Source organism: Trichosporon asahii, assembly GCF_000293215.1.
Source record: "Trichosporon asahii var. asahii CBS 2479 unplaced genomic scaffold scaffold00002, whole genome shotgun sequence".
NCBI lineage: Eukaryota > Fungi > Basidiomycota > Tremellomycetes > Trichosporonales > Trichosporonaceae > Trichosporon > Trichosporon asahii.
The window spans coordinates 461,909-489,557 of NW_014040922.1; the positions used below are offsets into that span (position 1 = coordinate 461,909).

General features: G+C 59.8%; 5 protein-coding genes across 5 annotated transcripts; 2 read left to right on the forward strand and 3 right to left on the reverse strand.

Moving 5' to 3' along the window:
• Positions 1-86: 86 nt before the first annotated feature.
• A1Q1_08067 (U1 snRNP 70K protein (short form)) lies at positions 87-1,316 on the reverse strand (the record flags this gene model as incomplete). The annotated part of the gene is made up of 3 exons (XM_014328838.1): positions 87-192; positions 347-851; positions 923-1,316. The coding sequence occupies 3 exons, from the start codon at positions 1,314-1,316 to the stop codon at positions 87-89; spliced, it is 1,005 nt and encodes a 334-aa protein (XP_014184313.1).
• Positions 1,317-2,097: 781 nt separating this feature from the next.
• On the reverse strand, positions 2,098-2,496 carry A1Q1_08068 (uncharacterized protein; the record flags this gene model as incomplete). The annotated part of the gene is made up of 2 exons (XM_014328839.1): positions 2,098-2,380; positions 2,444-2,496. The coding sequence occupies 2 exons, from the start codon at positions 2,494-2,496 to the stop codon at positions 2,098-2,100; spliced, it is 336 nt and encodes a 111-aa protein (XP_014184314.1).
• A 6,047-nt stretch (positions 2,497-8,543) lies between these two features.
• Positions 8,544-10,964, forward strand: A1Q1_08069 (uncharacterized protein; the record flags this gene model as incomplete). Its single annotated transcript, XM_014328840.1, has 3 exons — positions 8,544-8,847; positions 8,976-9,146; positions 9,259-10,964. 3 exons carry the CDS (start codon positions 8,544-8,546, stop codon positions 10,962-10,964), a joined length of 2,181 nt encoding a protein of 726 aa, XP_014184315.1.
• A 6,843-nt stretch (positions 10,965-17,807) lies between these two features.
• On the forward strand, positions 17,808-19,500 carry A1Q1_08070 (uncharacterized protein; the record flags this gene model as incomplete). The annotated part of the gene is made up of 4 exons (XM_014328841.1): positions 17,808-17,959; positions 18,066-18,235; positions 18,273-18,592; positions 18,640-19,500. 4 exons carry the CDS (start codon positions 17,808-17,810, stop codon positions 19,498-19,500), a joined length of 1,503 nt encoding a protein of 500 aa, XP_014184316.1.
• Positions 19,501-22,773: 3,273 nt separating this feature from the next.
• A1Q1_08071 (uncharacterized protein) lies at positions 22,774-24,972 on the reverse strand (the record flags this gene model as incomplete). The annotated part of the gene is made up of 3 exons (XM_014328842.1): positions 22,774-23,323; positions 23,370-24,590; positions 24,710-24,972. 3 exons carry the CDS (start codon positions 24,970-24,972, stop codon positions 22,774-22,776), a joined length of 2,034 nt encoding a protein of 677 aa, XP_014184317.1.
• Positions 24,973-27,649: the final 2,677 nt, after the last annotated feature.

Here is a 27,649-nt window from a genome sequence, read left to right on the forward strand (position 1 = left end):
CTCGTTGGGCACGCCCTGGTGTGGATGGTCGAGCTATGCACTGGTCGGAGTGAGGACGAGTCCTCCTGCGCCTCCTGTCCCTACACTTAGTATCGCGGACGCTTCGAGTCGCGGTCGTAACCTCCGTAGCCGCCACCGCCGCCTCCTCCTGGCGCATCGTAGTCGCGCTTGTAGCCGCCGCCGACGCCACCGCTGATTGTTAGCTTCGTCGATTGCGGATCAACGGCTTACCCGTAGCTACCACCGCCACCACCACCACCGCCGCCGTAGCTGCTACCGCCGCCGAACCCACCGCCACCGCTTCACCGTCAGCACGAGGCTCGCCGAAGTCTAAAGAATAACTTACCCAGCTCGGTCACCATAACCGCGGTCGCTTCCACTCGGCGGCTGGAAACCTCCCGGACGTCCACCACGGAACCCACCACCTCCTCGGCCTCCACCAAAGCCACCACCACGACCACCGCGGAAGCCGCCTCCTCGGCCACCGCCGAATCCTCCCCGGAACCCACCACGGAACGACGCCATGGGCGGCGGCGCCGTGACCGGCTTGGGTCGGCCACCGAGGCCGCCACCGAGCTTCCGCGGCTTCCAGCCCTTGACTGTTCGGCCTCGCTCGACGTCGACGAGAATCTTCTTGTGATGGATCGGGATGCCGTCCGCGTCCTTGTACGCAGCCTTCATGTCACGCTCACGCTCGAAGACAATGAAGGCATAGTTCCGTGACTTGCCCTTACGCTTGTCGCGCACGATGCGGATTTTCTCAATGTGGCCGTACATCTCGAACTCGTGGCGCAGGTCGGCTTCCGTCGCCTTGGAGGAGAGGCGAGAGATGAACAGCGTCTTGTACGGATCTCCGGAAACCTCGGGGTCGTGGGCGGGGTCCCCTGTGATGTCAGTTCCGACACAGGGTTGTGGAACTCACAAGTCTTCTCAAGGTTCTCCTTGTACTCCTTCTGCTGCTTCTTCTTCGCCTCTCTCCGCATCATGACAGCCTCCTGGCCAATGACACCAGCCTCAGCGATCGGATCCTTCTTCTTCTTCTTGTCGGCGTCAACATCAGGCTTGGACTCGACCTGGCCATCCTCGGGTTTGTCAGTGTCCATGGGCTCGTCCTTCACCTCCTCCTTGCGCTCCTCGAGTCCCTGCTTGACCTCATCGTCCTCGGCCTGGTCCCTCAGCTGCTTGACGAGCGCAGCGATGCCGGTGATCTTGTTCGGTCCGCGGTCGCTCGTGTCCTTGCTCATTGGCGGGAGGTAGTTGAGAGGCGGGCGCGGCGCGAACAGCCGCAGGAGATTGGGCGGGAGCTTGGCTGTCATTATTGTCCGTGAGCTCCGGGGGCTGCAGCACAGTCGGCGTGGTTGTTGTTCTGATGGCGGCCTGCTGAGATCGGGTTGCGAACCGACTTCTGACTCCAAGCGCGTCGCTCACTGGCACTTCGTCACTGAACGCCACCAGGTGGTTTCCACGTGGAATTATAACTCCGGGCGTGGCACATTGCCCAACGATCCTCCTGTTTCGCCTTCCTCATGCATCGAACCAACCTAACTAGCTACGAACCACGCAGCTCGCTGCCATCATGCAGGAGGCTATCGCCGCCGCCATGCTAATGCGCCGAGAAGGTGTCGGCCGACTTGGAAGCCCGGCATCGGAGATCCGATCATGGGTTTGTAGTGGACGGGAGAGCAAAGTCAAAATGTGTTCTTGGCCAACGACAACTCCAAGACAGCTGAGACAACAACATCAACCGACTCCGCAATATCGGGTCAATGCTCGTTGCTCAGAGGATACACAATGTGGAGAGTGCTAGGGACAGGCCGAGGTGAGGGGTAAAGCTTAATGGGGGCGTCCAGGAGCGGGCAGACTGCAGAACTTAGCCTGGCGAAGCAGCTCTGTGCGACGCACCAACATGTTTAAAACAATGACACACAGCACTCATCTCGGCGCAGCTCGCAACAGTCAAGGATCAAGGAGCGATGGCTTACGGAACCCACTATTGCAGCCATGTTTTCGGCGCACTGGGCTTGAAGGCAGGGCCGTCCGGAGTGCGCGCTGTGCGCACTCCATGTTGGCCTGCAACTGACCAGATCGACGGTACCACTAGAGGGAAGCCGCGAAACCTCTGCCAAAGTAAGATCCCAGCGGACCGACCGTGCACCTCACAGATCTAGCGACCGGTACCCCACTCTCCTTGGCCCAAGCCTTTGCGGAATGCGACCCTGGCCTTGCCAGACGGGCAAAGCGGGGGCCGACAACGGCTCTTCTTTGAGCAATGCCACCACCTGCTGCGACGATAAGCTGCCTCTCGAGCAAACAGATTACCCCGCCCTTCAGGAGCGGCCTGCCTGGGGCTGATACATGCTCGCTCGGGACGCTGTGGATCCTGAGCGAATCTTAGCTGAACACAGTTTGCTTAATGACCGCATCGATTAACAACAGCACTCACCCAGTTGTGGGGTAGGCGGAGAAATCAAAACTCCATGGGCAAGGCTGGGTCATTGCCGCCGTTCGAAGATCTACCGAGATCTCCGTATCCTAACAGATAAGGGAAAGGCTGGAGGCTGCAGAGGCTGCCGGGTGATCGCCCCCAGACGCTTGGACGTCAAGGGTGGCATGCGGTGACAACAGGGTCGGTGGGCTGTGGCGTTTGCCTTGTCGATTATTGATCTTCAGCTGGAAAATTGGTGCACAACAACTCAACAGCCTGACACGAGCGCGCTGCGCCGCCTCTTTGCCAAGATCAATGCAGCTGTGAGACACAGATGAGTAACCTCGTAAGCCCGACGATGCGATGCAGATCAGAGCCCTACAGCCGAGCGAGGCGAAAGTTCGAGATGATCGTGGATGAATCGGGGTCATCCTGGGTGTTTCGCTGGATCTTCATTTCAAGCGGCATGCTCCGGTTGGCCGACCGTGCGTCGATCCAATGCGCCGTGGATGAACTCCGGCGCCGTGCGATCTACCCTGCGTCCAACTACTGGGTCCTCTGGTGGTACGCTCCGCAGACCCCGTGTCATTGATGGCGTCCGTGTCATCGATGGCGTCGTCCGTTATTTTCCTACAGGTGATCAAAACCCTGTCTTCACCTTTGTCTGTTATGCTTCCCCGCGGAGTTGGTAACAAAAAGGCACAGTCCCTATCGCCACAGGCTGCCACGGCCTGCCCAGCACTTGACAGTAAGGACGGACGATCGCTGGAGATCCGGGAGGCTGAACTCTAAGGCGTCTTAGCGACAGGCGAGGCGCCCGTGTTCGCTGAGCTTGCCGATGACATCTGGGCTTTTTGGTGGGTCTCCTATTGTCTACGTATCGGGTTTGCATCTCTGTCAGCCATTCGAGGGCTCGGCGTTGCGTCAACTTGAATGCCAGATGCCGTCGAGTGCTGTTCCGTCGCGATCCGAAGGGCCCGCCGCAATGCCTGAGCTTTCGGTCAGACTTCGGCGCTTTAGCAGACACGCAAAGTCTGTGCAGCAGCACAGGGTTGAGGGCATAGGCGCACTGTGCGGAATGCTACGCGTCCTGACATTCCGCACACGGCCTCCCAGGCCCCTCCGAGGCCAACTCACATGCCTTAGTCCTCGTAAGCGCACTGCTATGCGTGCAGTGGTTGGCTACAAGGCCGCGCGAGGAATGCTGAGCAACTTGGATTCCGAGGTCGTATGGCACTCTAATTAGGTGATCGCGCGTCTTGGTATTGGACTGGTGCAGAGGGGCACAGCAACAGGAACCTCTCCAGAACATGGCAGCGACGCGCTCCGCCACGTCCATGAACCATAGGACCATGCCACTAGCTGCCCCAGCGCTTCGCCGGAAACGCGGATACGCATGGCAACGTCAAGCATCCTTTAGATCCATGACAAGGCGCTGGCACAGGTCGGGTCGGCGCAGAAATTTCGGGCAGGAGAGTCCTTCCAGGAAGAGCCTAATCCATTGCTGATCTTTATCCTAAACCTCGGAGATACTAAGGCTCACCTCGGCGCCCTGGCTGGCGGGTGGGCGCGTCGGACGCCGCCTCGGCGTCGAGGGCTGTGGCGGGTGGCTGAGCCCTGACAACGAACGGACCGCGGAATCACGCATTCACACCGTCGCAGCAGGTACCCAGAGGCACAGAGCAGGTGCATCAGCAAGACACCCAGCTGCTGAGCTTTCGCCCGAACCGCCCGACTGGTCCGAATACTGCCCCAGGCAAGTCCAGTCTCGCCGATTAGAAAGCAAAGCCTTGTGCGCCGACGCAAGCCGTCATCAAAGCCGTTGGAGCACTGGCGCCCACCGACACCGGGCATGGCGAGGCATTGTGGCCAGATCCGGCCAATCGCATGCCACCGATGGGCCAGCCAGACCGACGATGGCGCTGAACCAAAGTGAACCAAAAGTGAGATGAACGACGGCCGCCCTTGTGGATTTCTCGGCCACTGACGCACCGCCAGGGTTGCTTCAGTCGGCGCCAGTCAGTCCCTCAGGATGCCCTCAGGACGGCTTCAGGAGGCTGCCCAGGAGACACATATTGTGCCAGGATGACCTAGGTCATGAAGAACAAAGAGAGGCGAACGCTTGGGACCGCTGAGTGTCGCCGCTCTGATCGGGCGTCCTACTGGGATCCGCCCCTCGACCGGCCCGGCTGCCAGCAGGAGATCGCCCTCCTATTGTTCAGAGGTTAACGTGATGATGAATGCCGTCAAGCCAAGCAGCCACGAGTCAAAGAGATCAGCACAGAGATTAATTTACTGGCTGCCAGGTTGTTGTAGGCCAAGTGGGGGGGTCGCGTGCGGAGTCCAGGGCTGACTGATAGAGATCTGGCCCGTCTAAATCCCGCTCCACAGCTTCGCTAACCTTGCGCGATAAGTGCAGGGGCAGAAGCAGAGCAGGGCAAGGTGAACGACGCGTCAGCAACGAGGGATCCGCAGAAGGCGATGGCTGCACGTATCGAATGTTCTGTATCGGGTCGGGTTCGCTAAGGCGGCCAGGCCACCTGGAGGAGTAGTAGTAAATCAAGCTTGAGGACCCACTCAAGTCTCAGTCTCAGCGCAGCAAGACCCCTGCCCGGATTGCGGTGGATCCCGTGCCTGCCGACCGAAATGCCTGCAACAGCTGGGCGGAAATGGAAGAAAAGACAATGACATCATGGTGCGGAGTGCGGAGGGCGCTTTAAGCGCTGCAAAAGTCGCGTGTGTGTGTCATGTCGTTCCTGTGGTAACCGCTGTCTGTACCTGCATGTACCTTTTCCGGGCCCCCCTGCCCCTGTGTTCCAACCCAGATTGCGAAGACTGACCATGCTGCGCGTGCTGCGGCACCCCGCTACCCCACACCGCCATGCACAGGAGCAGGTGGTGCACTGAGGCTTGAATGCGACGATTCCGGGTCGCACTGGCCTGTGGCTGCCATGCCTGCGTCGGATGCAATGAGTATAGTGGAGATACGCTCAGACTCATTATGGACGATGCGGGCACCAGCGATGGTCATTTGGACGGCAGGCACAATCAACAAAGTCTTGAAATGGAGGCGGGCATTAGAAAAACATTCCTCGAGTCGCTTAAGGCGCTGCCCAGTCATATTGCGTTTCCAGAAGCGCGGCACATGCCTTGCATACCGCGGTTTGCCTGGCTGTCTGTGAGTTTGATTCCCATTGTAGCGATACGCACCATTCGATCATGTTGCATGTGCGTAACCTCGTGAATGATGCTTAAGCGACCTGAGCTGCTTAGTGGGTCTACCTGTGTCGCAGCCTGACTGTCTGCATGCACTGAAGTGGTACGTGCTCCACGCAGAGCAGAAGTGCACGAGCTCTCAGCAGTGCATGCTCCAGAGAGCGGGCTTCGGGAAATGGGAACTGGACACGAAGGGTTCCAGCGCCCCCTCCCTCGATTCCTTGACCCCTCGACGCCCGGTCAAGCCCCCAGGTAGTCCTCAAAGGGCTTGGCTGTGATCCATCCTCACTGTTGTACCCAGTGTTGCAGCTCAGGCTCCGATCCAGCCAGAGTGAGCCTGGCTGACCCAGGCTGGCCCAGGTGCATCTGGCGAACCCTCACCTTGCGTGCTCTGTTGTTCTGCTCCAAGTGACGGGCATGAACGCATGAACAGTGGGACGACAGAGTATAGCAGGATAGCCGACCCGAGCGCATCAGATAAGCAGCTTAAGCCGCGAGGCGAATGGCCCAGTGCGGTGTGTGCAGGAAAGAAAGCTGCATGTACACAGACTGAAACAACATCTCGTCTGGAATAAAAGTTGGGTCTCAAAAGTCTATTATTGCGGTAACGTCAGTCATCCCCGATACCACTCTTTTGTTTCCCTCCAGACGACCCAGAGCGAACACAAGCCAGACCCCTGACACGAACAGCATTCCCCCCTGTTCACTCTTTCTCTTTGTTCGATCCATTCCTCCCTCCCTCCGTCACTCCCTTCCCTTCCCCGCATCGCACCTGGGTGGGTTGACGACGCGTACCCTCGACTGCCCGCTGCCCGACCGAACCGGAACGCTGTAGCGCACGCCCTGCCGACGGGCGAGTCAGTGTTCGACAAGCCTACGTCGATCTCTGAAGCACTCTAAGCACGAGCGTAGTAGAAAAGGCTACGCACGCAAGACGCGGTACGCGCTGACCGCCGAGCGGAATTGATTCAGCCCGCTGTGGAAAACGACAAGCGGGTGCGCGACGTAACCAGTATCCGAGTCGCGTGTGCGATTTCCGACTGAGCGCTAGAGATAGGGTGCTGAGTGAGCAAGAACGCATTAGGCTGTGGATTAGTAGTTCGCTTCGCAAGCTGCAAGGACTGGAAGCCCACCAGCTCGGACGTTGAGCCTAGCAAGCGTGCGTCCGTATCCTGGGCCAACTGAACCGTCTGCCTGGGTTTGGAGCGGCCGGTGCTCAATCTCCTTTCTCGCTTGAGACCGTCCCCTTCTCCGCCCACAGCCTTCAGCACTCCGCCCGAGCATTGCTACCCTCTCCGTCCGCCTGTCGCCTTCTGCCTGGTCTGCCTGGTATCGGCACGGCGCTTGCCCTGTATCCCTCAAAGCACAATCTCTGCCCGTGCTCCGGCGCTCGTTTAATAGTGCAGCCAATAATCCGCGCGCTGTCTGCTGATTAGCACACGGTGGTCCGTTTCTCCCTCCCCTCTGTAGGCTGCGATCCGACTAGCGCATCGCAGAGTGAGCCGGCCAGCAGCACTTGACCGAGGGCTGCATCAACCCGTCTCTTAGCCTCTGCTCGGCCTTCTCGTCCTGGGGCCAGCCAGCCAGCCAGCCAGCCAGGCCGCCGTCCTGCTGCCTTCCTCACTCGCTCCCTCCTGCCTCCTTCCGACTGGACGTCGACGACTTTACATTCCTCGCATAACCCCAGCCTCCCACCATCTCCCTTCATCACACCACCACATCTCTCATACATACAACACACCTCGCATCACCCGTCCACACCGCCATCCGCGTGCATCCACCGTCCCCGTACCTGGCCAGGACCACCAGGAGGACCAGGACCCCACCACCCGGATCGCCGTTGTCAGAGGAGCATCTCGTGCACTTGGGATCCGCTCCTGCGCCTGCGGCTGTTGGACCTGCGCGGCGGCCCCGTACCAGACCCAGACGCTGGGCCTGAATCGAAATCTGGCTTTCCCTGTCCGGACTGTCCGGGCTGGCCCTCAGGCCCTGTACATACCTTAATCGCCCTCGCCCCTCACCGACCCTCACCCTCGACCCTCAGCCTCAGCCCAGCCAGCCAGCCCAGCCAGCCCAGCCCAGCACCCCTCACCTCAACCCTCACCCCGAAAAACCAAGCCTCTCCCTGCGGGCAAGCATCGGTCACCTGCCTTCCCTCCTCAGTCACTGCATCACCGTCCCACCACACCTGCGACCGCGACCTGCGCTGCTCTCTCTCCTAGCGTCATATCCGCCGGCTCACTACCACGCCGCTCTCTCCACCTCCATCTTTGTCATCTCGCCGCCATCTCCGACTCTGCATCCCTTCGACTCTCGACTCTTGTCCATCGCTCTCTCCCCCGCCAGACCACTAATTTTCCAACATACCACATTCCCCCACCGACCCTCGGCATCAGGGGCGATCCCGCCCACTCCATTCCACACACTGCAGTCATCGTCGTCGGCAGTCCCAGAACTCGATCAGGCTAGCTGACCTGCCGAAACGTCCTACCCGTTCTACGCAACGTCTGGATTCTTAGTCATTTCTGGTGAGACACTGTGGACTCGACCTGCATCAACACCCATCTCTCTCTTATTAAAACTCAGTGGCAAAAGGGGACCGAGTCACAACAAATTTATCCCCTCTCGTCGACGTCACAGCAGGCAGCCCGTGTCGCCTTCCCCCCCATCACCGGACCTCTTCGACCTAACCATCACCGAAGATTCTCTGACGGGAGCTTGAGCGCTTGCGCGCACACCCATCAGGAGACAGGTCCGTCAACCTTCCCTTCCAACCGCATCTCCTCTACCTCGACAGGCCATTACAAACCTACTTCCACCCCCTTGCCACCGGCAGTTGCCAGCCGCCGGTTTGGTAGTGTCGCCACCCATTCACCACGCAGGTATAGCGTCGACGTTCGCCATGCCTGCTGATGCTGGCCCCTCGGTGCCGTCGCAGGCGAAGCAAGAACAGCCTGGTGCCGGTTTCATCTGCACCCCGGACCAGCTGTACATGCATGTCGTCGGATCATACCCGAGCCAAGAGGCATTTGGATACCCCGGCGATCATGACTCGCACGGTCAATCACCCATCGCTCGTTCACGAGCAGACGACAACGAGGACGCCGCTGGTGCTTCTGCACGTGCAAAGAAGCGCCGCAAGACGCAGAGGCGTGCAAAAGTGTCTGAGATCTGGTTCCCCAAGGCGGAGATGGCTTTCTGCACCAGTGAGTACCTGTGTCCTTTGTCTTTGACAAAAAAGCATACACATACACAGGAACCAGGCGCAAACGCTGTGTGGCTTCTGGACTTCAACCTTCCCCCAACCCCAACAAACGCTAACCTCTTTCCGCAGGTGTCGCTTGCATTCCTCCCAACGGTCGAACGAAAATCAAGTTCTTTGGACGTCCCCTCGGCCGCAACGAGCTCATCGCGGCCATCTGTACTCTTGCGACGCGACGACTATACAACAGAAAACAAATATCCAGTCACTCCCAGGTTCTGAAGGACAAGGTTCCGCCAGTTTGTAAGTCGGGATACACACAGTCGTTGTGTGAAACGGACGACTAGAAGGGATTCGTGACGTTCTATTCGCCGCGTAATCATTTTCGAAGCATAGACACTGACATCCACCCCAGTCAAGGAAATCTTTACGTTTGAGGACAAGTCTAGAGTGGGGGAAGAGCCTGGCGAGACATCGACCGCCAATGTCATCGAGAATTATTCCTTCCCCGAGGTCATCTACAACATCATCGGTTACCGCGTCGGAACCGACCTAGCGAACAGCCCCAAACCACCCTGGCTTCTCGACCTCGAGGCAGGAGTAACGGACGCGCCGACCTCGATGACGGAAGCGGGCGGTCCTCGTGGAGCAGGCGCCTACTCCTATTGGAACAGCCCGTCTGATTACACCTCATGGACGTACGACCGGGGGGGCGGCGGTAGCAGTCATCGTAAGGATCCCTACTACTACGGTCAACACGGAGGCGCGAGTAGACAACAGGGCCCTTACGGAAACCAGCTGCACACGCTACCGCCCTTGTCGCTTCCGCGTGACATGGACGCCCAGAGCCCAGTCACGACCTCCCCATCGACCATTGGAGATCCATTGAGCGGTGGACGGTATCCGTACGGCAGCATGGGTAGCCGAAGTCAATATGGGGATGTCGGCAGGTCGCCTCCGACGTCCACCTCTCCATATGACTCGCAGTCAGGTGCGTCTCCATTTTATCCACCCCACCCGGGAATTGAGCCATCCGGGCCCGTAACATCTGCCGCAGCAGGTGGCCAGAACGGGCACATCACTCTTCCTCCTCTTCCAGACAACCCTCCGTCCCAGTATTCTGACTGGAAAGATCGTTCTGTCTACCCGGAAACGTCCAAGTACGCCCCAGCGTCGTATGGGTCGCAGTCGTCTCGCAGTGGGCTGCCTCCACTGTCCAACTTGCCCTCCCTCGGGAGCGTCGCTAGCCAGACAAGCGGTTATGGTCTCCCGCTTTCGTCGACTTCCCAACCCTGGGGATCGTCGTACGGGTCAAACTGGTCTGACCAGCGCTCCCTGCCCACGTTCCAGCCCACCGCCTTTGAGGCTCGCGGCAGAGCATACGACGGCTCTCAGGTTCCCCTGACCATCAACGGTCCCCTCGCAATGGGCGAGCCCATGGCTTGGCACTCGATCTACATGTGGCGCGAGCGCTACCCTTTCCTGGAACAGATCGCGGCGACGCCGGGTCTCTCAGTGTTCCACATCGACGTTTACTTTTCCCTGCCCGCCGATTGGGGAATGCAGATGTCGGAAATGTCGGTCGACTTATCGCTCAGACCCCCCGGAAACGAGACGACGGGATGGTCGCTGGTCACCGATTCTTCCTTCCTGCACCCATCGGGTCATGTGCGCTATCCGCGAACGGCGACCGAGCTGCGCCTCAACAATTCTGGGGACCTCGTCGGTTCTGCCCCCACATCGGAAATGGGTCGTCTGTACAACTATCTTCTCGCAGACCAGGGACGCGACATCGAAACCCTGGCGTCTATCGGCTCGCCAAACAGCGCCATGGTGCAGGCGGTCATGCGCGACACATCGGTGTCGATCCCGCCTCACCATGTCGGCTTACCGCCCCTGGGAGCGGACTGGAACCTCGCGTCGACGCTGATCATATACACGTTCTGGTCCCCGGACCCCGATCCGTCGAGGCAAGGTCTACCGCCCCAGTGTCGTCCAGTTGAGTTTGCCCCGCCCGCACCTCTGCCGCCTGTCGATATCGGCTCAGACCCCTTGGTTGCCGGTCTGCTCGCGGGAGAGGACACACAGCCGTCCAAGTTTGACTGGATGGGCACCGGCTAAACAGCCAAACAGCTATCTTTCTTCGTTCTTCCGACCTGTTTGGAGCCCCAGGAGCCCAGAAAGCAATTGGCTCGCTCCACATACACGGTCGTTCGCATTGCCTCTTTCTTTCTGGTTAGTTCACAGCCTCCATTGATTTTCTTTCAGTTTGCCATCTTTTGTTGCTCATGATATGCGGATTAGTTTTGATTGATGTAGTTCTATTGCGTCTCGATACGGATCAACCAAGCGACGTATGCTGCTGCGAGCTGCTTATTCAGGACTAGTGACAAACGCGCTGCTGACAACGCGCACTAACCTCGGACCTCGGTGTTTTCGAACTGCTGATGAAGGGCGCCCCGAGCGACCGGCGGGTCGTTCCCTGCAACCACTAATCCAAATTTAACTTTATCTAGCGCAGGGGCCTGGCCAGTCAGTCTCTGCGTAGGACGGTCTGCTCACATTCCGCAAAACAGCGCTTTCACCCCTGCACCTGCCGTCCGCCACGATGGCACCAGGTATGATGGGCGGAAAGACTGCTCCTAGATCTATCTGCGCACAGGGAGAATGCTGCACGACGCGCAGGCTGGGTAGTGCACGTCAGTCATGAGTGGGGGAGATAGGAAAGCGATTTGGGGTGCCGGGAAGTAGAAGCAGCCAGGGAAGGGAGGGCAAGGGGGGTCCGGAACACATTCGAACGCGTCAGCAACCCAGTCATGGCCAGTCACAAGCTTCGTAGTCCGCAACGCTGGGTGCCGTGGGATTTCCGGGGCCAGGGCCAGGCTGGCATGGAAGACCAGCGACGGCCCTGGGATCTGCCGACATGTCTCTTGCGACGGACCGTGGTCTCAGCCAGCAAACCTCCCAATACTGCTAGCATGGCCAGAACGAGGTTAGCGAGGTCGGGATCTGGACACGCACTACGGCTCTGCTCGGAAGCTGGCTCGGAAGCTGACTGGGCGGCTCCCAGGAGTGCACGAGTGATGATGACCCAGCAGTGCCTTCTGAACCTGCTCGCCGGCGAAAGCGGCGCGGTGCAGCTTGACAACGCCGACGCATAATCTGGTCGATGAGTACTTCAAGGTGTGGGTTCTGGGAGCGGTGCTCTTCACAGCCTCGAACGCGGAGCAACGAGGCACAGAGGGCTCGGCCGCGTTTCAGACAGTGACCGATCGCAGGCCACCCCTTCTGTGCCTCCCCCTCATCCTTCCCACTCCGTTTTCCTCGGGCCCGTAATCGTCTCGCAGCAGCGGTAAGGGGCACAGCGGTACAGCGGTACAGCGGATCCGATGCTGGGACCAGTGCGAGCACGTTGCACCGCGCGCCGCAACAGCTACAGCGACCGCGCAGACAAAGAGTTCAGGCAAAATTCCGATCGAGCCGCGGAACAGCCTTCCGCCGTTACGTAAAGCCCCTGCCTTTGCGGCTCTTCCGCCGGATCGGATCCGCACGACTTTGAGCCCCGCATTCGTCACCGCCAGCGAATAGACGGCGACCAACCAGCACGCCAGCGCCGACAAACGCACGGCTGGCGAATGAGCGCTACGCATTCTGGAGTTCCGGCGCCGCATCCCGCATCCCGGCGGTACTGGCGTACCGGCGGCACGGTACGACTTCGGCGATGCTTCGGCGCAATGTCGGGATAAATTCTGGCACTGCCCGTATCGTTCGATGGGAACGAGACGTCCACCGCCAGCCTACCCGTGCTAAGATGGCCAAGGTGTCCGAAGCGCATGAGGCGGGGCGCTAATGCGTTCATCCGTGGGCTAACCGCAGCCTAAGCAGAGCTCCACAGCCTAGAGAAACCAGGTGATCAGACCAGCACGCATGGGCTGCTCGTGGTTGAGTCCAGTGCAGACCAACATCAGCCTACTGCCAGGCCAGCGGAGTCGAACCGGTCCAGACCTGTGGGGTAGCGCCAGGCAGGAGAATGGGTGGCGCCGTGCGGAGGAGAGCTAGGACGGATGGAACGGAGGCACCTGATGGTGCGGATATGGCGGTTCATGCCGGCCTATGGCGGAGGGCGGGCCGCGAACCGACGCTGCCGAGCCGTCGGAGTTAGGCAGCCCTGGACCAACGATGATAGCCGCGTGGCCACATCTTGCTCGGCATGTGCTACGCACGGCGGTCGGTGCACGGAGACGGTCCGAGACGGAGATGGATATTGCAGCCCTAGTCCACGGGGACACACGCTTGCCGGCCGCCTGTTCACATGGCCGACGGGGATAGTCATGAGCGGCATCCGTGTGCAACGCCTGCCCGGGGTAGTGATCGCACTGCACCTGTGAACGATCAGCGACTGTGCGCCATTCGTGACAGAAATCTCCGACGAGGTGACTCCCTGCGCCCTACCGTAGCCGACGAGCTGAGCTCGGGGCTGTTCCAGGGGTCGACTGACGGCGGGCAAACGTTCATCGGGCTAGTGACCAATGGTCTGGCAGCCAGAGCGCAACATCCGGCGCAGGGACCTCTTCGACTGACGATACGGCCAAGAGGGGCTGCTACGATCAAAGGCCGTAACATGACAGTCACTGACACATTGACCTCGCCTCCGTGCTCGACGGTACTCACTTCAACAGGTCGTTGGGCAGCGTTACGTCGTCAAGCGCATTGGTCGCCAGGCAATGAAAGGAGCATGGGGTCAACGGCACTGGAGCCCCGGTTGCCCATTGAGGGGGCGATCAGCGATGATCAGCGGGCTGCCCGTGTCCAGACTGCGGTCAGTCCGTCATCGGCCCTCGGGTCGTCGGCGTCATCACTGCCAGGGTCGCCGGCGTCGATCTTGGGCAGGGAAAGCTGAGCTTAGTGTTCTTCAGTATGGTTAATGGGAATAAGTCCAACTGAGAAGTTCCGCGGGGGGGCTGAATGTCAGTGTATTGGTCCAGCGCTGCGCAGCAATGACCCAGAAAGTGTGAATCTCGCAGTCCGAGTGAACTTTGGGCAGCCGAGTGGAATTGTGTGACGCAACGCGGGGTAGAGCTGGAATCTGTGTCCGCACGTTGATACGCCCCGCGCTCGTTCCTCCATCTGCCCCTCGTTCCTACTTGTCACTTCCACACCCTCCACACCCTTTACCGACGCACACGGACACGCATATGCACGGCCAAGAGCGGTGAATACCCCAAGCGAACGACGTCTTCCCATGCTTGTTGTCGAATCACAGCTTGGTATCGAACAACGATGGTGACAGTTGAAAACGTTGCAGTCATCAAGTCGTCGCATGCCAAGACTTCGGGTTCGTCTATTCGCTGCAGACGAGCGAACACGAGCGGTCGAGCGGATATCTGCGCTATTCGGATTGGCAAGGCTCCTGAGCAGACACCTGAAGACCTAAGCTCCTAAGACCTGGGCCGGTCCTGGATTTCTTGCCGCCCCCGCTCGGGGCCCTCTTCGCTACCTATCCCTTCCGTGCTGAGCCCTGGTGCCCCCGTGACTGATATTTTGAGTTCGCATTCAGGTAACTGATTATGATATTGATCCGTTCGTCCAACCAGCTACGAGAAATCAATGGGGAATGAACTGGATCCACGGTACCGCTGATGCAACCAGGAGTCGACATGGTTATCGTGACTGGACAGTCTGGGACTCCACTTTGCTCTCGGCCTCTTCCCCGCCGGCCCACCTCTCACACTGTTTCATCTCATGCTCATCGCTCCACAACCTTGGCTCCGTCCACGCAGATAACACTTGGCACCGAGATCAGCTGAGAATGTCGCCGTCACTCACCGCAGTCACGTCGTTCTTCCTCTCCTCTGCGTTGACCATCGCACGACATGCATCTCAGGATAAGCTCAGTGATCGCGGCACGAGCTTGCGAGCACTGCAGGGCAGCGCTAGACCTGCGGCAGACGCGTCAGATATGCAAAACCTAGGCGCTGAACAGAAGTTGCAATGATGGCTGCAATTGCCCACCTTCTCGTGACTGCGACAACAACGTAAGCCGGCAACCCGGCACACGACCGGGCCGTTCCCCACCCAAAACTCTCACAACTCTTGCCAGCACGGCCATCACGGGGGACGAGCGAGGGGTACACGTTTGAATTCACGTGAAGGTGCCCGAGGCCGAAACGCCCAAGGCCAGCCAAGGGGTCAACCCAGCCTCCCCCGGTTGGCCCCACTAGGCGAGTCCTGAAAGGCTTGGCTCTTCGCCATCGTAGGGCTTGGCCTCACTATTCTGGTGGTCGTCGTGGCTTTCCATTCACTTCCCGTGGACACGAGCCCCCTCGAGCCCTCGCAAGCACGCGAAACAGGCGAGCAGCCAGGCGAGGCAATTGAGAACGTGACAACCCCCACCTGCCCCCCACCCCATCTGGACAGCTGCGATGGTGAACGCCTCGTTGACGCTGCCAACCCAACTCACAACGTTTCTTTTCCGAAAGTTGCGCCTCCCGCAGACGTCTGAACCGATCCTCGTGTAGCCTGTTCTAGCAAATCTCGTCTAGCCATACTTCCGGTTTTCTCCTGGAACCGTAGCCGCAAGAGCCGCAACTTTCCCCAGCTTTCCCCAACTTGCCCCGCAACGCCGCTGCCCCGCATCTTGCCCGTGATGGTGGCAAACGTTGGCAACAACCAACGACGTTGCACATCGTAGTATCTCGGGACGCCACCCGTTCCATGTAGCAGACGCCGAGAGTATCTCGCGAGTTTCTTGCCGGTGTCGACGCGATGCCCACGAATGCCACAGTGTCCGTTTCACACGAAGTGCGGCGCCGCCCAGCACGGGCCACGCTAAGATTATCTCGGCACAGTCAAGCCATGGATATCGTGGCATATCGTGGCATATCGTGGCTGCGGGGCTTAAACAGTGGGGATAGAGAGGTCGAACGAGGAATGCTGCTCCTGGCCGCTCGGCGCCATCGGCCATCGGTCGGGCGTATCGGCATCAGATAGATCGCAGAGGTGGCTATCGATGGCGTTCGTCTCCGAGAGTTGGCTGACGTTCCACGGCACGGCACGCGCAAAGCGGCTCGAAACGCGGGGCCAAGCTATACAGACTTGATCTGGGGTAAACAATGGCTGACTCGTGTCCGCGCTCCACGAACGGCCAGGTCCGCTATCGCGTCGCTCGCCAGTGGACAGCTGACCTCCAACTTCCAACGGACATCCTATCGCGTCCATGTCACTCAAACGGCCCGTTTTCGCATTCGAATCGCTCTACCATGCTCTATTGCAGTCTATCACTCTCTTCAGCTGCTTCCCCAGACGTAGCTGTTCACTTACTGGCATGCAGAATGCTGTCCCAGGTTTCGGCTAGGTCAGTTTAAGCACTTTAGTCGATGTCTTTGAAGACGAGATAAGTCTTGGCGGCTCGCCGATCCCGACGATGCCGCGCCAGCCGTGATGGCGGCTTGATGGAATGAAGGCGGTCGCCCAGACGCCCCACTTTCCCCCACCCTCTGGAGGTCGCGCAGCCTCCACCATGATCTGCAGTGGTGGTGGCAACTGCATGACTGTATTGAGATGGACGGTGATGGGATGACCGGGTCGTGCCCAGACTTTTGCATCCAGGGGAGGGTAGCCCAGTTCCAGTCGGCAGGTACGCGCCAGGCGTTGACCCATGGGAGATTAGGCTCGGCGATGGGTACGCCGGCAACAGCAATCGGTGCAGATCGACGAATCACAGCCGTGGAACCCGCTTTAACGCCCCTCAACCCGTGCCTCGCGGGCCCTGCTCCAGCCCGGCTGCCCTGCCGCGATCTCGTTCATCCTCGCGTGAGCGCTGCCCAGTCCAGGCAGTCGAGGCGCGAGGCCCAGAGCAAGCCTGGTGCCAAGACATTGGACCTGGAGGATGATGCAAGCCGAGTAAAGGCATGAGGCGTTGTTCGCTGCGCGCTGCGCGCTACCTGTTACATCCGGCCTGTCTTGGGTCGAGATCACACAATGCCTTTCCGTCCTACGCTCACAGATTCACTTTGACAGCGGTCCGACGTCCGCCTGCCGTCCAATCCTCCCCCTGCCTAGGTCTCGCGCCTGCTCTTGCCAGGAAAGAATAAGCGCATCCATAGCGACCTGCCCGCGGGGCCCGCAGACTGACCCTGCCCAACGGCGTCTCATTCCCCACCACCCCCGTTCGTCCTCAATGAGAATCGCCAGGTCGACCAGGTCTTGGCATCGCATACCTACGCCGCCTCCGCCCCTCCCTTCTGCCGTCCCCGTCCTTTTTGCACCTTTGCCTGTGCCGATGTATCGCTCTTGCCAATTCGCTGCCTCGCCTCGCGCCGACGCCTCGCTACAACTCGCCATGTCGCTACCCCACGTACCCCAGCCCGGGGAAGAGATCCCCCAGACTCTGCCCCAGACGTTTGCCCTTTCTGCCCTTTGTGGCCCCGGAAACGGACACAGGATACACAGGAAGATGGGCAGGGTACGACGCGAGGAGGCGACTCATCCGAGTCGCACACAGACACAGCCAGAAGCGCCAGAGTGGGTGAGAGTCGTGGCTTGCCGCTTACAGGCTGATCCTGTGGACCCGAACACAGACGACGCGGGGCGGGCGTTGCGAGAGCGAAGTGAATCGATCAGCCTGTCAGACCTGCAGACCTGTGACTGCACTCGTGGCCGCGCCAAGCCCTAGCGCATACAATCCCCCTGTACCTCAAACCGATCAGCTCTGCGCTCGCCAGCTCTCTCGATCCAGACACAGGTCCTCCAGATGCGCCATATATAACACGACGATAAGGTTGCCTTGTCTTCTCCACTCTTCCCCCAGCTCTCCTAGCTTCTTCTACTTCCTCCTCTCCTCTTCGGTAGATACCTAGACTAGACCACTCACCTTCTGTCATCGACAACTGGGAAGACAGCCGACGACAACCACTTCACCCCTTCTAGCCGCGACACCTACCACTCGCTTTTCTGCAGCCCACCATGTCTTACGACGACAAGTACCTCGGCGACGAGAAGCGTCTTGAGGAGCAGGTCGACTACGTTGTCGACCCCGCCAAGGACATCTCGCAGTCGGATATCGACCGTGACCTCGAGTCGGCCGGCATCAACGAGAAGAAGCTTCTGCGCAAGATGTGAGTGCTCCTCCCCTCTCCATCGCCTTGTCACCTTCCTTTGCGCCTGACCTCCTACCGCTTCATCATATGTCGTCCCCTAGCGTGTGACTAACCTCGTGCTCAGCGACCTGCGCCTCGTCCCCTGGCTCGCGCTTCTGTACCTTCTCTCCTTCCTGGACCGTTCCAACATCGGAAACGCGAACCTGTTCGGCCTCTCGAAGCACCTCAAGCTCAATGACGCCCAGTACTCGATCTGTCTCGCCATCTTCTTCGTCTTCTATGTCCTGTTCGAAGGTGAGTAGCCCGCCCTTGCACAGCTGACGACGATCAGTTCCCTCCAACATGGTCATGAAGGCCTGGCGCCCGGCGATGTGGCTCCCCATCATCATGCTTGCCTGGGGTATCGTCATGGTCGGCATGGGTTTCGTCCAGAACTTTGCTGGTCTCTTCGTTGCGCGCTTATTCCTCGGTATGACTGAGGCTGGTCTCTTCCCTGGTGTCTCGTTCTACCTTACCCAGTGGTACACCAAGTACGAGATCTCGTGGCGCATCTCCCTCTTCTTCTCGGCGGCTACTGCTGCTGGCGCTTTCGGCGGTCTCCTCGCTCGTCTTATCAACCTCATGGACGGCGCTGCCGGATACGAGGGCTGGGTGAGTACAATGTCCACGACGTCTTGTCAGTGTCGCTAACAAGTAAGCGCTGGATCTTCATCCTCGAGGGTATCCTCACTGTCGTCGTCGCCGTCGCCTCCTTCTTTGTCATGCACGACTACCCCGGCACGGCCAAGTTCCTGAACCCTGCCGAGCGTATGTACGTCCAGAACCGCCTGCACGTCGACAACGATGGATGCTCGCACGAGTTCAAGCGCAAGTTTGTCTTTGACGCCTTCACCGACTGGAAGGTCTGGTGCTTCGCCATCATGTTCCACGGCGCTCTCTGCCCCGTCTACACCTTCTCCCTGTTCTCGCCCACCCTCGTCGCCAACCTTGGCTACGCCGCCGCTCGCGCCCAGCTCATGTCGGTCCCGCCCTACGTTGCTGCTGCCATTGTGACCCTGACCGTCGGCTACCTCTCGGACAAGTGGCAGCGCCGCGCTCCCCTCGTCATCGGCTGCTCGATCATGTCTGGTCTCGGCTACGGTCTCCTCCTCGCTGATGTCACCAACGGCGTCAACTACTTCGCTCTCTTCCTTGCCGCCATGGGCGTCTACCCTCTCGTTCCCATCATTGTCGCCTGGGGCTCGAACAACTGCGGCGGCTCGCTCAAGAAGGGTGTCGCGACTGCCATTGTCGTCTCGATCGGAAACCTCGGCGGTATCGTCTCGTCCTTTATCTACCCCTCGGCCGACAAGCCCAAGTACACCAAGGGTCACGCCTTGTGCCTCGCGTACTGCGCTATCACCGCCCTGTGCGCGGTCATCATGTGGGTCTACGCCGTTGCCGCCAACAAGAAGCGTGCCGCCCGCAACGCCGCCCGCGGCCGCGACTGGACCCCCGAGGAGAAGAAGGAGCTCGAGGACCGCGGCGACCACAACGACTGGTTCGTCTACACCATCTAAGTTAGGCAACACTCTCTTTCTTCAAGGGTTCTTGGGGAGAACAGGGCAAGGTCAAAGCCCCGCCCCCAAGGTTGTACATACAAACAAACCAATCACCACGATCATTTCCAGCATCCCACCTCCCTTTTCCGTGTGTTTAACGAAATCAAAGTAAAAATCTAGGTCATCAGTACCGGAGTCGGTCTAGTAGCGCCGCCGGTCAGTAGTTGTGCAGTAGAGAGGAGACAGTAGCAGTTAGCGAGAAGACGTTGGTAGAACACTCCGGTTCTCATGCACATAAGTTGTCATTGCCACCGCTGCATTTCACTTACTCTCGAACATTCATCTTCGATAGGGTTTTGACTCGTACCTTTGACCGCTGCGCTTGGCTCACCATGGCGAAGCTGGGACTTAGTCGCGAGAGCAGGCCAGTCCGCGAGTAAGCTGTGAGCCCAAGTCAGGCGAGCGCTTAGTGTGAGCCGTCCGGTAGCCCGTCGGCACAGGGCGCAATGAGGGCACAAGACTGCGACGGACAGCGATAAGAACGTGCGACGCTCAGAGGTCACTAGTGATCTAGTGAGATCCGCCCGGTATCGATCGTATCGTGCTTGGAGTCGCAGCCGATCCAACGATCCAACAAATGAGATCTGGGTGCGACGTCGAGACGGCAGAAGAGGATCGCGCGATCGCGCTAAAGGAGCCACGGGGTGTGACACGGGTGAAGGGGCAGATCTGGTTCTATTTGCGGTCGCTGGGCACATCATGTGAGACGGGGGTGGTGTGAGACGGATGCGAAGCGATGCTCGTAGAGGGCGCAGTGGTCGCGCGGGGCGTGAAGCGTTGGGCGATGAAGCGATGGCGCGACGGTCGAGGGCGCATGGGGGCCGGCCTGGCTGGACCGCCTAGGGGTCGAGGGGTCCGTTGATAAGGAGGTGCTTGATCGACACTAGGCATGATTCTCTCACCCCTTGACATCACACTGCGACTCGGAGAGTCGATGCGGTCTGAGCTGAGTCAGATTGCCAGGGGTCGAGGCTCTTGATACGAGGCCACGAGGCATGTGGTCTAGACCAGCCTTGGCCCGCCTGGCGCGCCTGGCATGTCAGCTCGACAGTCCCGGCTCGTGAGTCCTCGAAGTGAGGCATAGTGAGGCCAGCCTGTCGAGGTTAGGCGCACTAGTCTGTCAGCCCCGTTGATGATGATGAGGCAGGCAGGCGCGAGAAACACTCATACACCAGCGAGGTGGTGGAGGTCAGATACCGCAAGCCCCAGCCGGGAGGGCACAAGGGCAAAGGACGAATGGACGACTACGTCTGTTCCTCCGATGTCCAACAACGGTGATATGGTGATAGACTTGAGCGACCGGGCTGTAGAGTTTGTTGTCTGTCTGTTGTGTCTGCTGTTAGGCAATGCCTCCCTGGTGGGCCGCGGCATAGGCCGCCACAGTGATGTCGGTCTTGTGCGAGCGAGGCGGCGTCTTCCTTCCCGTCGGGTTACAGTCGAGTCATCGTAGCTTGTAGCCTTGTAGCCGAGTCATTTCATGGCCGCCTGAGACTCGGGCTTCCGAGTGCCTGCTGCAGTTCGTGTCGAAAAGCGAGGAGCAGGTCGCAGTGCTCGGGCGTATGCGGGTCGTCTGTCGTTGTACGGTTGGTGCCACGGTTCAAGTTGCCCGCCTGTCGTGGTGTTGCGTCGTCACCCTACTCATAGGTAGTCGCAGGTGAAGGCTAGGATGTGATCACGCAGGCATTGCTCAACGGGGCATGGGTTCAATGTGGCTCGTCGCAGTAGAGCATGGTCATAAAGCAAGAATAGCAGCAAGCCAAGAACAGACGAGGGAGGGCGGGCGACTCACCTACCCCGAGTTATATATCTAGTCACCGCAACGCTCCGCAGGGATGGTCCAAGTCCGGTGACACATCCCACTTGCCCGCCGTACCGCTGTCCGCCGTAACCGGCGGCTCTGGCTTTGCTTGGCCCAAATTCCCCACAGAGCCCCGCACACATGACCCCCTTGTCTCCTTCCTTGTGTTGTTCCTCTGTTCCTTCTTCTTCTCCTCCTCCTCTCCCTCTTGTCCCTCTTGTCCCTGTCGCCCCTTCGCTTGTCGTGCATGCAAGCAGCGCCAGGCAGTCGAGGAAGCAGGTTTCCTCTGGGATCGTGCGGCAGAGAAAGCCGGTGGAGGCTCTCGTCTGAAGCCCAGGAGGCAAGGAGAGGGGACAGGAACATCCCCCGCGCGCGGGCGGGCATGTCTGCGACGAAAGAACGACGATCCTCTGCTGCTCGGCTGGAATGGCCACTTTTGAACCTCCGACTCGGAGAGTCAAGCGGAACACATGACCTCGCCTTGTAACTTGACCTGACTCATTCCAAAGCCGGTATGTCCGGCCGGACCGGCCGAGTCGGCCCACTGCGCACGAGGACAGCAAGCTTTGCATGTTACGGGGTTGGCGTTTGAATGCCGGTCCTCTCCCTTCCAAGGCTTCCTCCGGTCCATCTAGATTCCACCGATCCCACCGATGCCAACCGGATTAGCGATACCGGGGTCTTTAGATACCGACATACGCGAGCTTTTCTGGCTGGAGGGCTGGAGAGCTCGTGGGGACGCACCAACACCTATGCCAAGACGAGCTGGGCGTGATCAAGTTGTTCCGCCTGCGTCGATGTGGGCTATACCACGAACTGCCAAGCACGGCGTCGATCCTGTCGATGTTGATGATCCGCGGAATCTGACAACACGGCTGGTGGGTTGGTCGAGCTGAGTCACCAACCGGCTATGACATGGCCTGGACTCTGCAGCGGCTCCCACCACCACAGCTCGACCCGCTTGCCATTGAATGCCCTCGGCATTCCAGATTCCGCGACACTGCGACTCGCACCCGCTCATCCTACTCCGCTGCACCAACGTTTTGTCCACTCAAGATTCATGACATGACCATAACACTCTAACTACAACACGAATGAGAAAGCGAAGGGGGAAGGGGCGGGGGAGGTGAGTGCGAATTGTTCACTCTTTTTAGTTGGGGACGATAGGGGAGATGTCGCTAGATCGTCTATGGCACAAGAGGCACCTCGCGAGGTACCGCTATTACTCTTCGAAATCTCACGACAGATGGGAATGGGAAGAGGGTGAGGAGGGTGGTGGGATGTGATTAAAGACCATGATTTTGGAAAGCCCATGACTGTGATGAAAATGCCCGTTGAAATGTCCGAGTTGCTGATATGCCGTTGTCTGTTGCTACACTTGATTGTCGTCGTGCCTCGTAGCGTACACTGTCACGTTCTTAGATCAACGCACTCTACACGTCGAGAGGTTCCGTGTTGGCGAAAAGGACAGCGTCGCGGCCGCGCTGCACCGGCGCCATTTTGGGCGCAGCGGCCGGTCGGGCGGCGGCGGCGGGAGTAGCAGCAGCGTTCTGCGGCTGGGCAGTGGCAGCGGTGCGCTGCACACCACCAGCTGTCGGCTGCGCCGGCTTCGTGGGCCAGGTGCCCATCCTCGGTCCGGTCGCGGCAGCGTTCGTGGCGGCGGTAGTGGTCGTGGCAGCCGTCGCGCGGTGATTGGGAACATTGTACGGGGCGGCGTGCTGGCGCGCATTCTGGTTGGGGCGGTCACGCTTCGGCGGCGGCGGCAGCGACGGGGGATGCGGGTGGGTACCGTTCTGAAGCATGCGCAGACCGTACTGTCCGTGCTCGCCAGAGTTCAGGTAGTGGTACTTGAGGCCGTTCATCTGGCGGTAACGCTTCGTGCAACCGGCACCGACGGCGCACACGTACGGGCGCGAACGCTCCTCGGCCTCCTCGAGCGTGAGACCGTGGTCGATCGCGTCGTGGATAGCAAAGTCGCACTGACTGTAAATGTTAGCTAGAGTACGAGCGACTAGCAGCTTTGACTCACCCCTTCTGCAAGTGGTACTTGAGACCGTTGGACTGCTTGTAGGCCTTGTTGCAGCCAGGGTTCGGGCATCGCCACGCCTTGTGGGTCGTGAACAGACTCGGCGGCGGAAGGTGAGGCTCAGCGGGCTTGGGGCGGTCACCGCCAGCGGCATTGGCGTCCTTTCCGTTCGCGTCCTTCTTGTCGTCCCCGCCGGCGGGAGCAGGTGCCGCGGTAGTGGTGGCGGCAGGGTTGATGGTCCCGTCGCGACCGTTCTGGCGGCCAAGCGGCGGGGCAGGCGGGATACCCATAGCCGCAGCGGCAGTGAACAGCACACCAGGAGCAACGGCGGTGGGTCCAGGAGGCTGGGTAGTGTCCTCGGGAGCTCCGGGCTTGTTCCCCGAGACAACCTCGTTGAAGGCGCGCTCCAGGCGCTGGTTGCCCGTCCTCTGAGGCTCGCTCAGGAAGGCGCTGCGCGAGGCAGCAGTGATCTTGGGAGGGGCATGGAAGGGCGGAGACGGGTTCGCAGAAGCCGTGGGAGTCGGGAGGTTGTCGGGCGAGGAGGAAGTCGTCGAGGGCATGAGAGTAGGCAGGTTGACCTCGTTCTCGGTGGGTGGCGATTTGAGCATGTCAGAGAACGACAGGGCGAAGCCCTTGCCCTTCTGAGCAGTGAGAGCGTCGGGGCGAACAGCAGTAGTGCCGTTCGTGTTAGTGGTCGTGGGAGTCAGGGGGTAATTGGGAACGGGGCAGGGGGAAGTCGTCGACCTCGTCGAGTTCGTTCCCGAGGGCGCAGCGGCGTCCGTGTCGGGCTCGAGCTCGAGGTCCATGGCCATCATCGGAGAGAATCCGAGATCAATGGCGTTTTGAGCAGAGTTATTAGCGCTGCTGGTATTTTGGTTCTCGACACCATAGGGGTGCTGATCCTCGACATGCTCAAGGAGAGCGTGCAATCCGCTGTGCTTGATGCCACAACATTCGTACTCCTTGGTGAGCTCGGCGTCCGAGCGCATGGCCATCATGTCGTGAATCTGGCCTCTTGAGTAGGAACGGCCCATAGAGCCTAATCCGGACAGGGACGCAAGCGACGTCGAGAGGTTGGCCGTGCTGTAGTCCCGGCCGGCAACAGCCGCCGCGTAGGAGCGGCCCCGGTACGAGGAGCCGCCGAGACCAAAGGCAGAGCCGGAGGCGGCGAATGATCCGAAATCCATGCTAACGGAAGTTGAGAACGGGATTTGAGTCGCGTCACTGTGGGGGCTATCAGTCACGGTTCCGGGACGAGCGGCAAACAGATGCACAGGCGCCCTCACGGGACACCCAGGTGTGCGCAAGTCCCATGTTTGTAGCATGGGTGCGCGGTCACTCACCTTCCCTCGCCGTAGAACCTAGCACCGTAGGAACCGGGAACATCTCCAGCGTTCTTTCCGTACGAGAAGCCGCCTCCTCCGTTCGTGAAGCTGACACCCGACATGGCCGCGCCAAAGCTCATGGGCGACGCGCCACCGCGTGAGTAGCTGGGGAGCCGGAGAGGGTGCTGGGAGGTCGACATCTTCCGCACTGGCCGGGACGGATTCGGCTGTGCGGAGATCGGTTGGGGGGTTGGAGCAGCTTGGGCTGCGCTCGGAGACATGGTGGTGAGGGCGGAGGGGGTTGGGATGGAGAAGAAAGGGAGGGTGCGCGCTGTCGAGGATGTGGGAGCAGCGTGCTGTGTGTTGTGGGACTGGTGTAGGTGGTGTTGGGCGGGTTTGTGTGTGGATCACCCGACTTTTGTGACCGGGCCTTGACGCAGGGTTAGCGGCGGCGGCGAGGGGTCGTTTTGATTGCTAAGGAGTTTGCGTATGTGTGTGTTGTTGATGGGTCGCGCGCGCTGGATGCGATGGTGAACAGGAGACTGTTGCGGCGGTGTCGCTTGGTGGAGTGCCGACGTATGTTATGTTACAAGGATGAGAAGGAAGACGGAGGAAGGAGAGAGTGGGATGGAGGAGAGTAGTGAATGGATGGAAATGAATGGTAGGATGGAGGAAGGCAGGGGCGGCAGGAGGCAGGGCCAGGGACTATTGGGACTGGGCCAAGTGTGGTAAACGGAGCGTGCGTGTGGTGAGCGGTGGTAGCGGTATATTGGTGCTGCACGGAGGGACGGGGGTTACGGGGGGGACGGGGGACGGGGACTGGACCGACTGGGGGGTGGCTCGTCTCGGATCCTAAGGCTGACTGGCGCACTCGGACTAGCATGACTGCATGAATCGATTGGTGGGTGCGACTCGGGACTCGCCCAAGAGCCATGAGCCACCGGCACCGCGGCAGCCTCCAAAGCACGGGCACGCCGCCAGCACCCCCCCGTCACTCCCCTCCACCGATCCACCGATCCACCACCACCCAGCTCACCTCACCTCCACTCACCTAAACGGGCGGCGGGGCTGGCCGGACTGACAACCTCAGCGTTCGCTGCGTCCGTAGTTTCCAGCGTGTGGTCGACCCAGGGTCAAGGGCAAGGAACCAGTCACAGCGACCAGTGCTGAGCGCCGTCTGCGCGACTTCTCGAGCCCCGACTGGCTGCTTTCGCCGCCACCGACAACTCTCCTGTGCGACTGACTCACCCTGCACATGCACGCCCTGCACGCCAGAGCGCCTCCTTCGTGTGCCCCTAGCCTGTGCGCACCCTCTCCTTGTGTGTACACCCTGTTCCATTGCCCTCACACACCCATTCTGTGCATTCTGTAACCTTGAGTGCGCTTGGCTCATCACCCGCAGTTCAGTGGGTGTTTGCCCATTGTGCGCGTGGGGGGTATGGTGTGAGCTAATGCACGACATCATCGTCTTGTCCGACCGGAAGAGGAGCAGGCGTATGCAGCCCAGTCCCTTCCACAGCCTCGAGCATGCTGCCGCTTCTCCGCCGCCGGCGTGCTTTTCCAACCAGGGCTACACAGGGCCGCGTGCGTACCTGTTCCCTGACCAGGGAGACCCTGGACAGCGTTGTCCTGAGATTAGTTAAGCCTAATTGGCTCGAGCTAAACGGTCCTAAAGCATCGGTATTCCATTTCCTCTTCTGCAACCCCCGCGACGAACTACAGATGCATTCAGATGCCCGCAGAATGCTGCACCCTCAACGCCTCGCAACGCCATCTCGCTGTCGCCCAAGCGAGGCTGCAAGAATGTCCGCCCGAATGCAGACAGCTGGGCAGGGCACGTGTACGCAGTGGCTCTTTGGTGAGTACTTGCTGGGAGTCACCGTTGGGATCTGGTAAGCAAGATACAATGTAAGACACGCCGTTCAACCGTTCAGAGGCAAAATAGAAAGACCCCGTCATCGCAGCCTGCCGTTTCTTCGCAGGCTTCGCAGTTGCGTTAAGGGCAGGTGGCAGTGGAGCATGCAGCTGTCTCAAACGCAGTAGCTTAACCCGTCCAGAGCCTGCCCAAAGCCTCGCCCGAGCCTGGATGAGGTAAGAAGCATGCCGGTCTGTCTGGGTACGCATACCTTCCTTCCGTCCCTCCCTCACCAGATCCCCCTTACCGTCAGCTGCACGTCCGCCAGGAGTCGGAAAAGGGATCTCCAAGCCCACCGAGCAACGCCAGCCGCAAACAGGTGCATGACTGGTCCAACGCAGTGGAAAACGGATGCCCAGGACGCTCGACCGAAGCCCACATCGCAGCCCACAGGGAGCGAAGGGCACGGAGGGTCGTCTGCTAATTCGGGCAAAGAGATGTGGGTGGGTGCCTGCATCATCCCTGGCGCCCAGCAAGTGGTGCTACCCTCTTTCGAGATCGGCTCGTCTTTTGAGGCCTTTGCAGTCTTCCTGATGGACAGAGTAGAAAGCAGGCCAATGGTGCGCGATCTGGGACGATCTCGCTCAGCGTCTCAGCGCTCCAGTCGTCTCGGTGACTTTTCCTTGCCAGGCTGGCTAGTGCTCGCACATGGCTGACGACGACAACGAAGCAGTGTTGTGTTGCGATTCAGCAGTGGATTAATGACTGAATTCGCCTTCTAGGAGCTGTTCACATTCGAGGCCAGCCTGCGCTCTCTGGCTTCTGGCCTTGTTCCATGTCCAGACATTACATTTGCCCACCCCCTCTGATCGCCTCGAGGCCACAGTACCATTTCAGGTGCTGCTGACTGATGTCTGTGCCAGCCGTGCCTTGCCGTTATGCTGCCCTCATGAGGCCCTCGTTAGCCCTCCGGGCCTGTACTGAAGTGCGGATTGAATGCACCTTATTCCGTCCGCCTGGAGTGCACAAGGGAATTCCCGCAATCCTGCCCCTCCTTTGGCCACCCAGCTCCACAGCTCAGCAGTCACGCTTAGCAAGTTGGG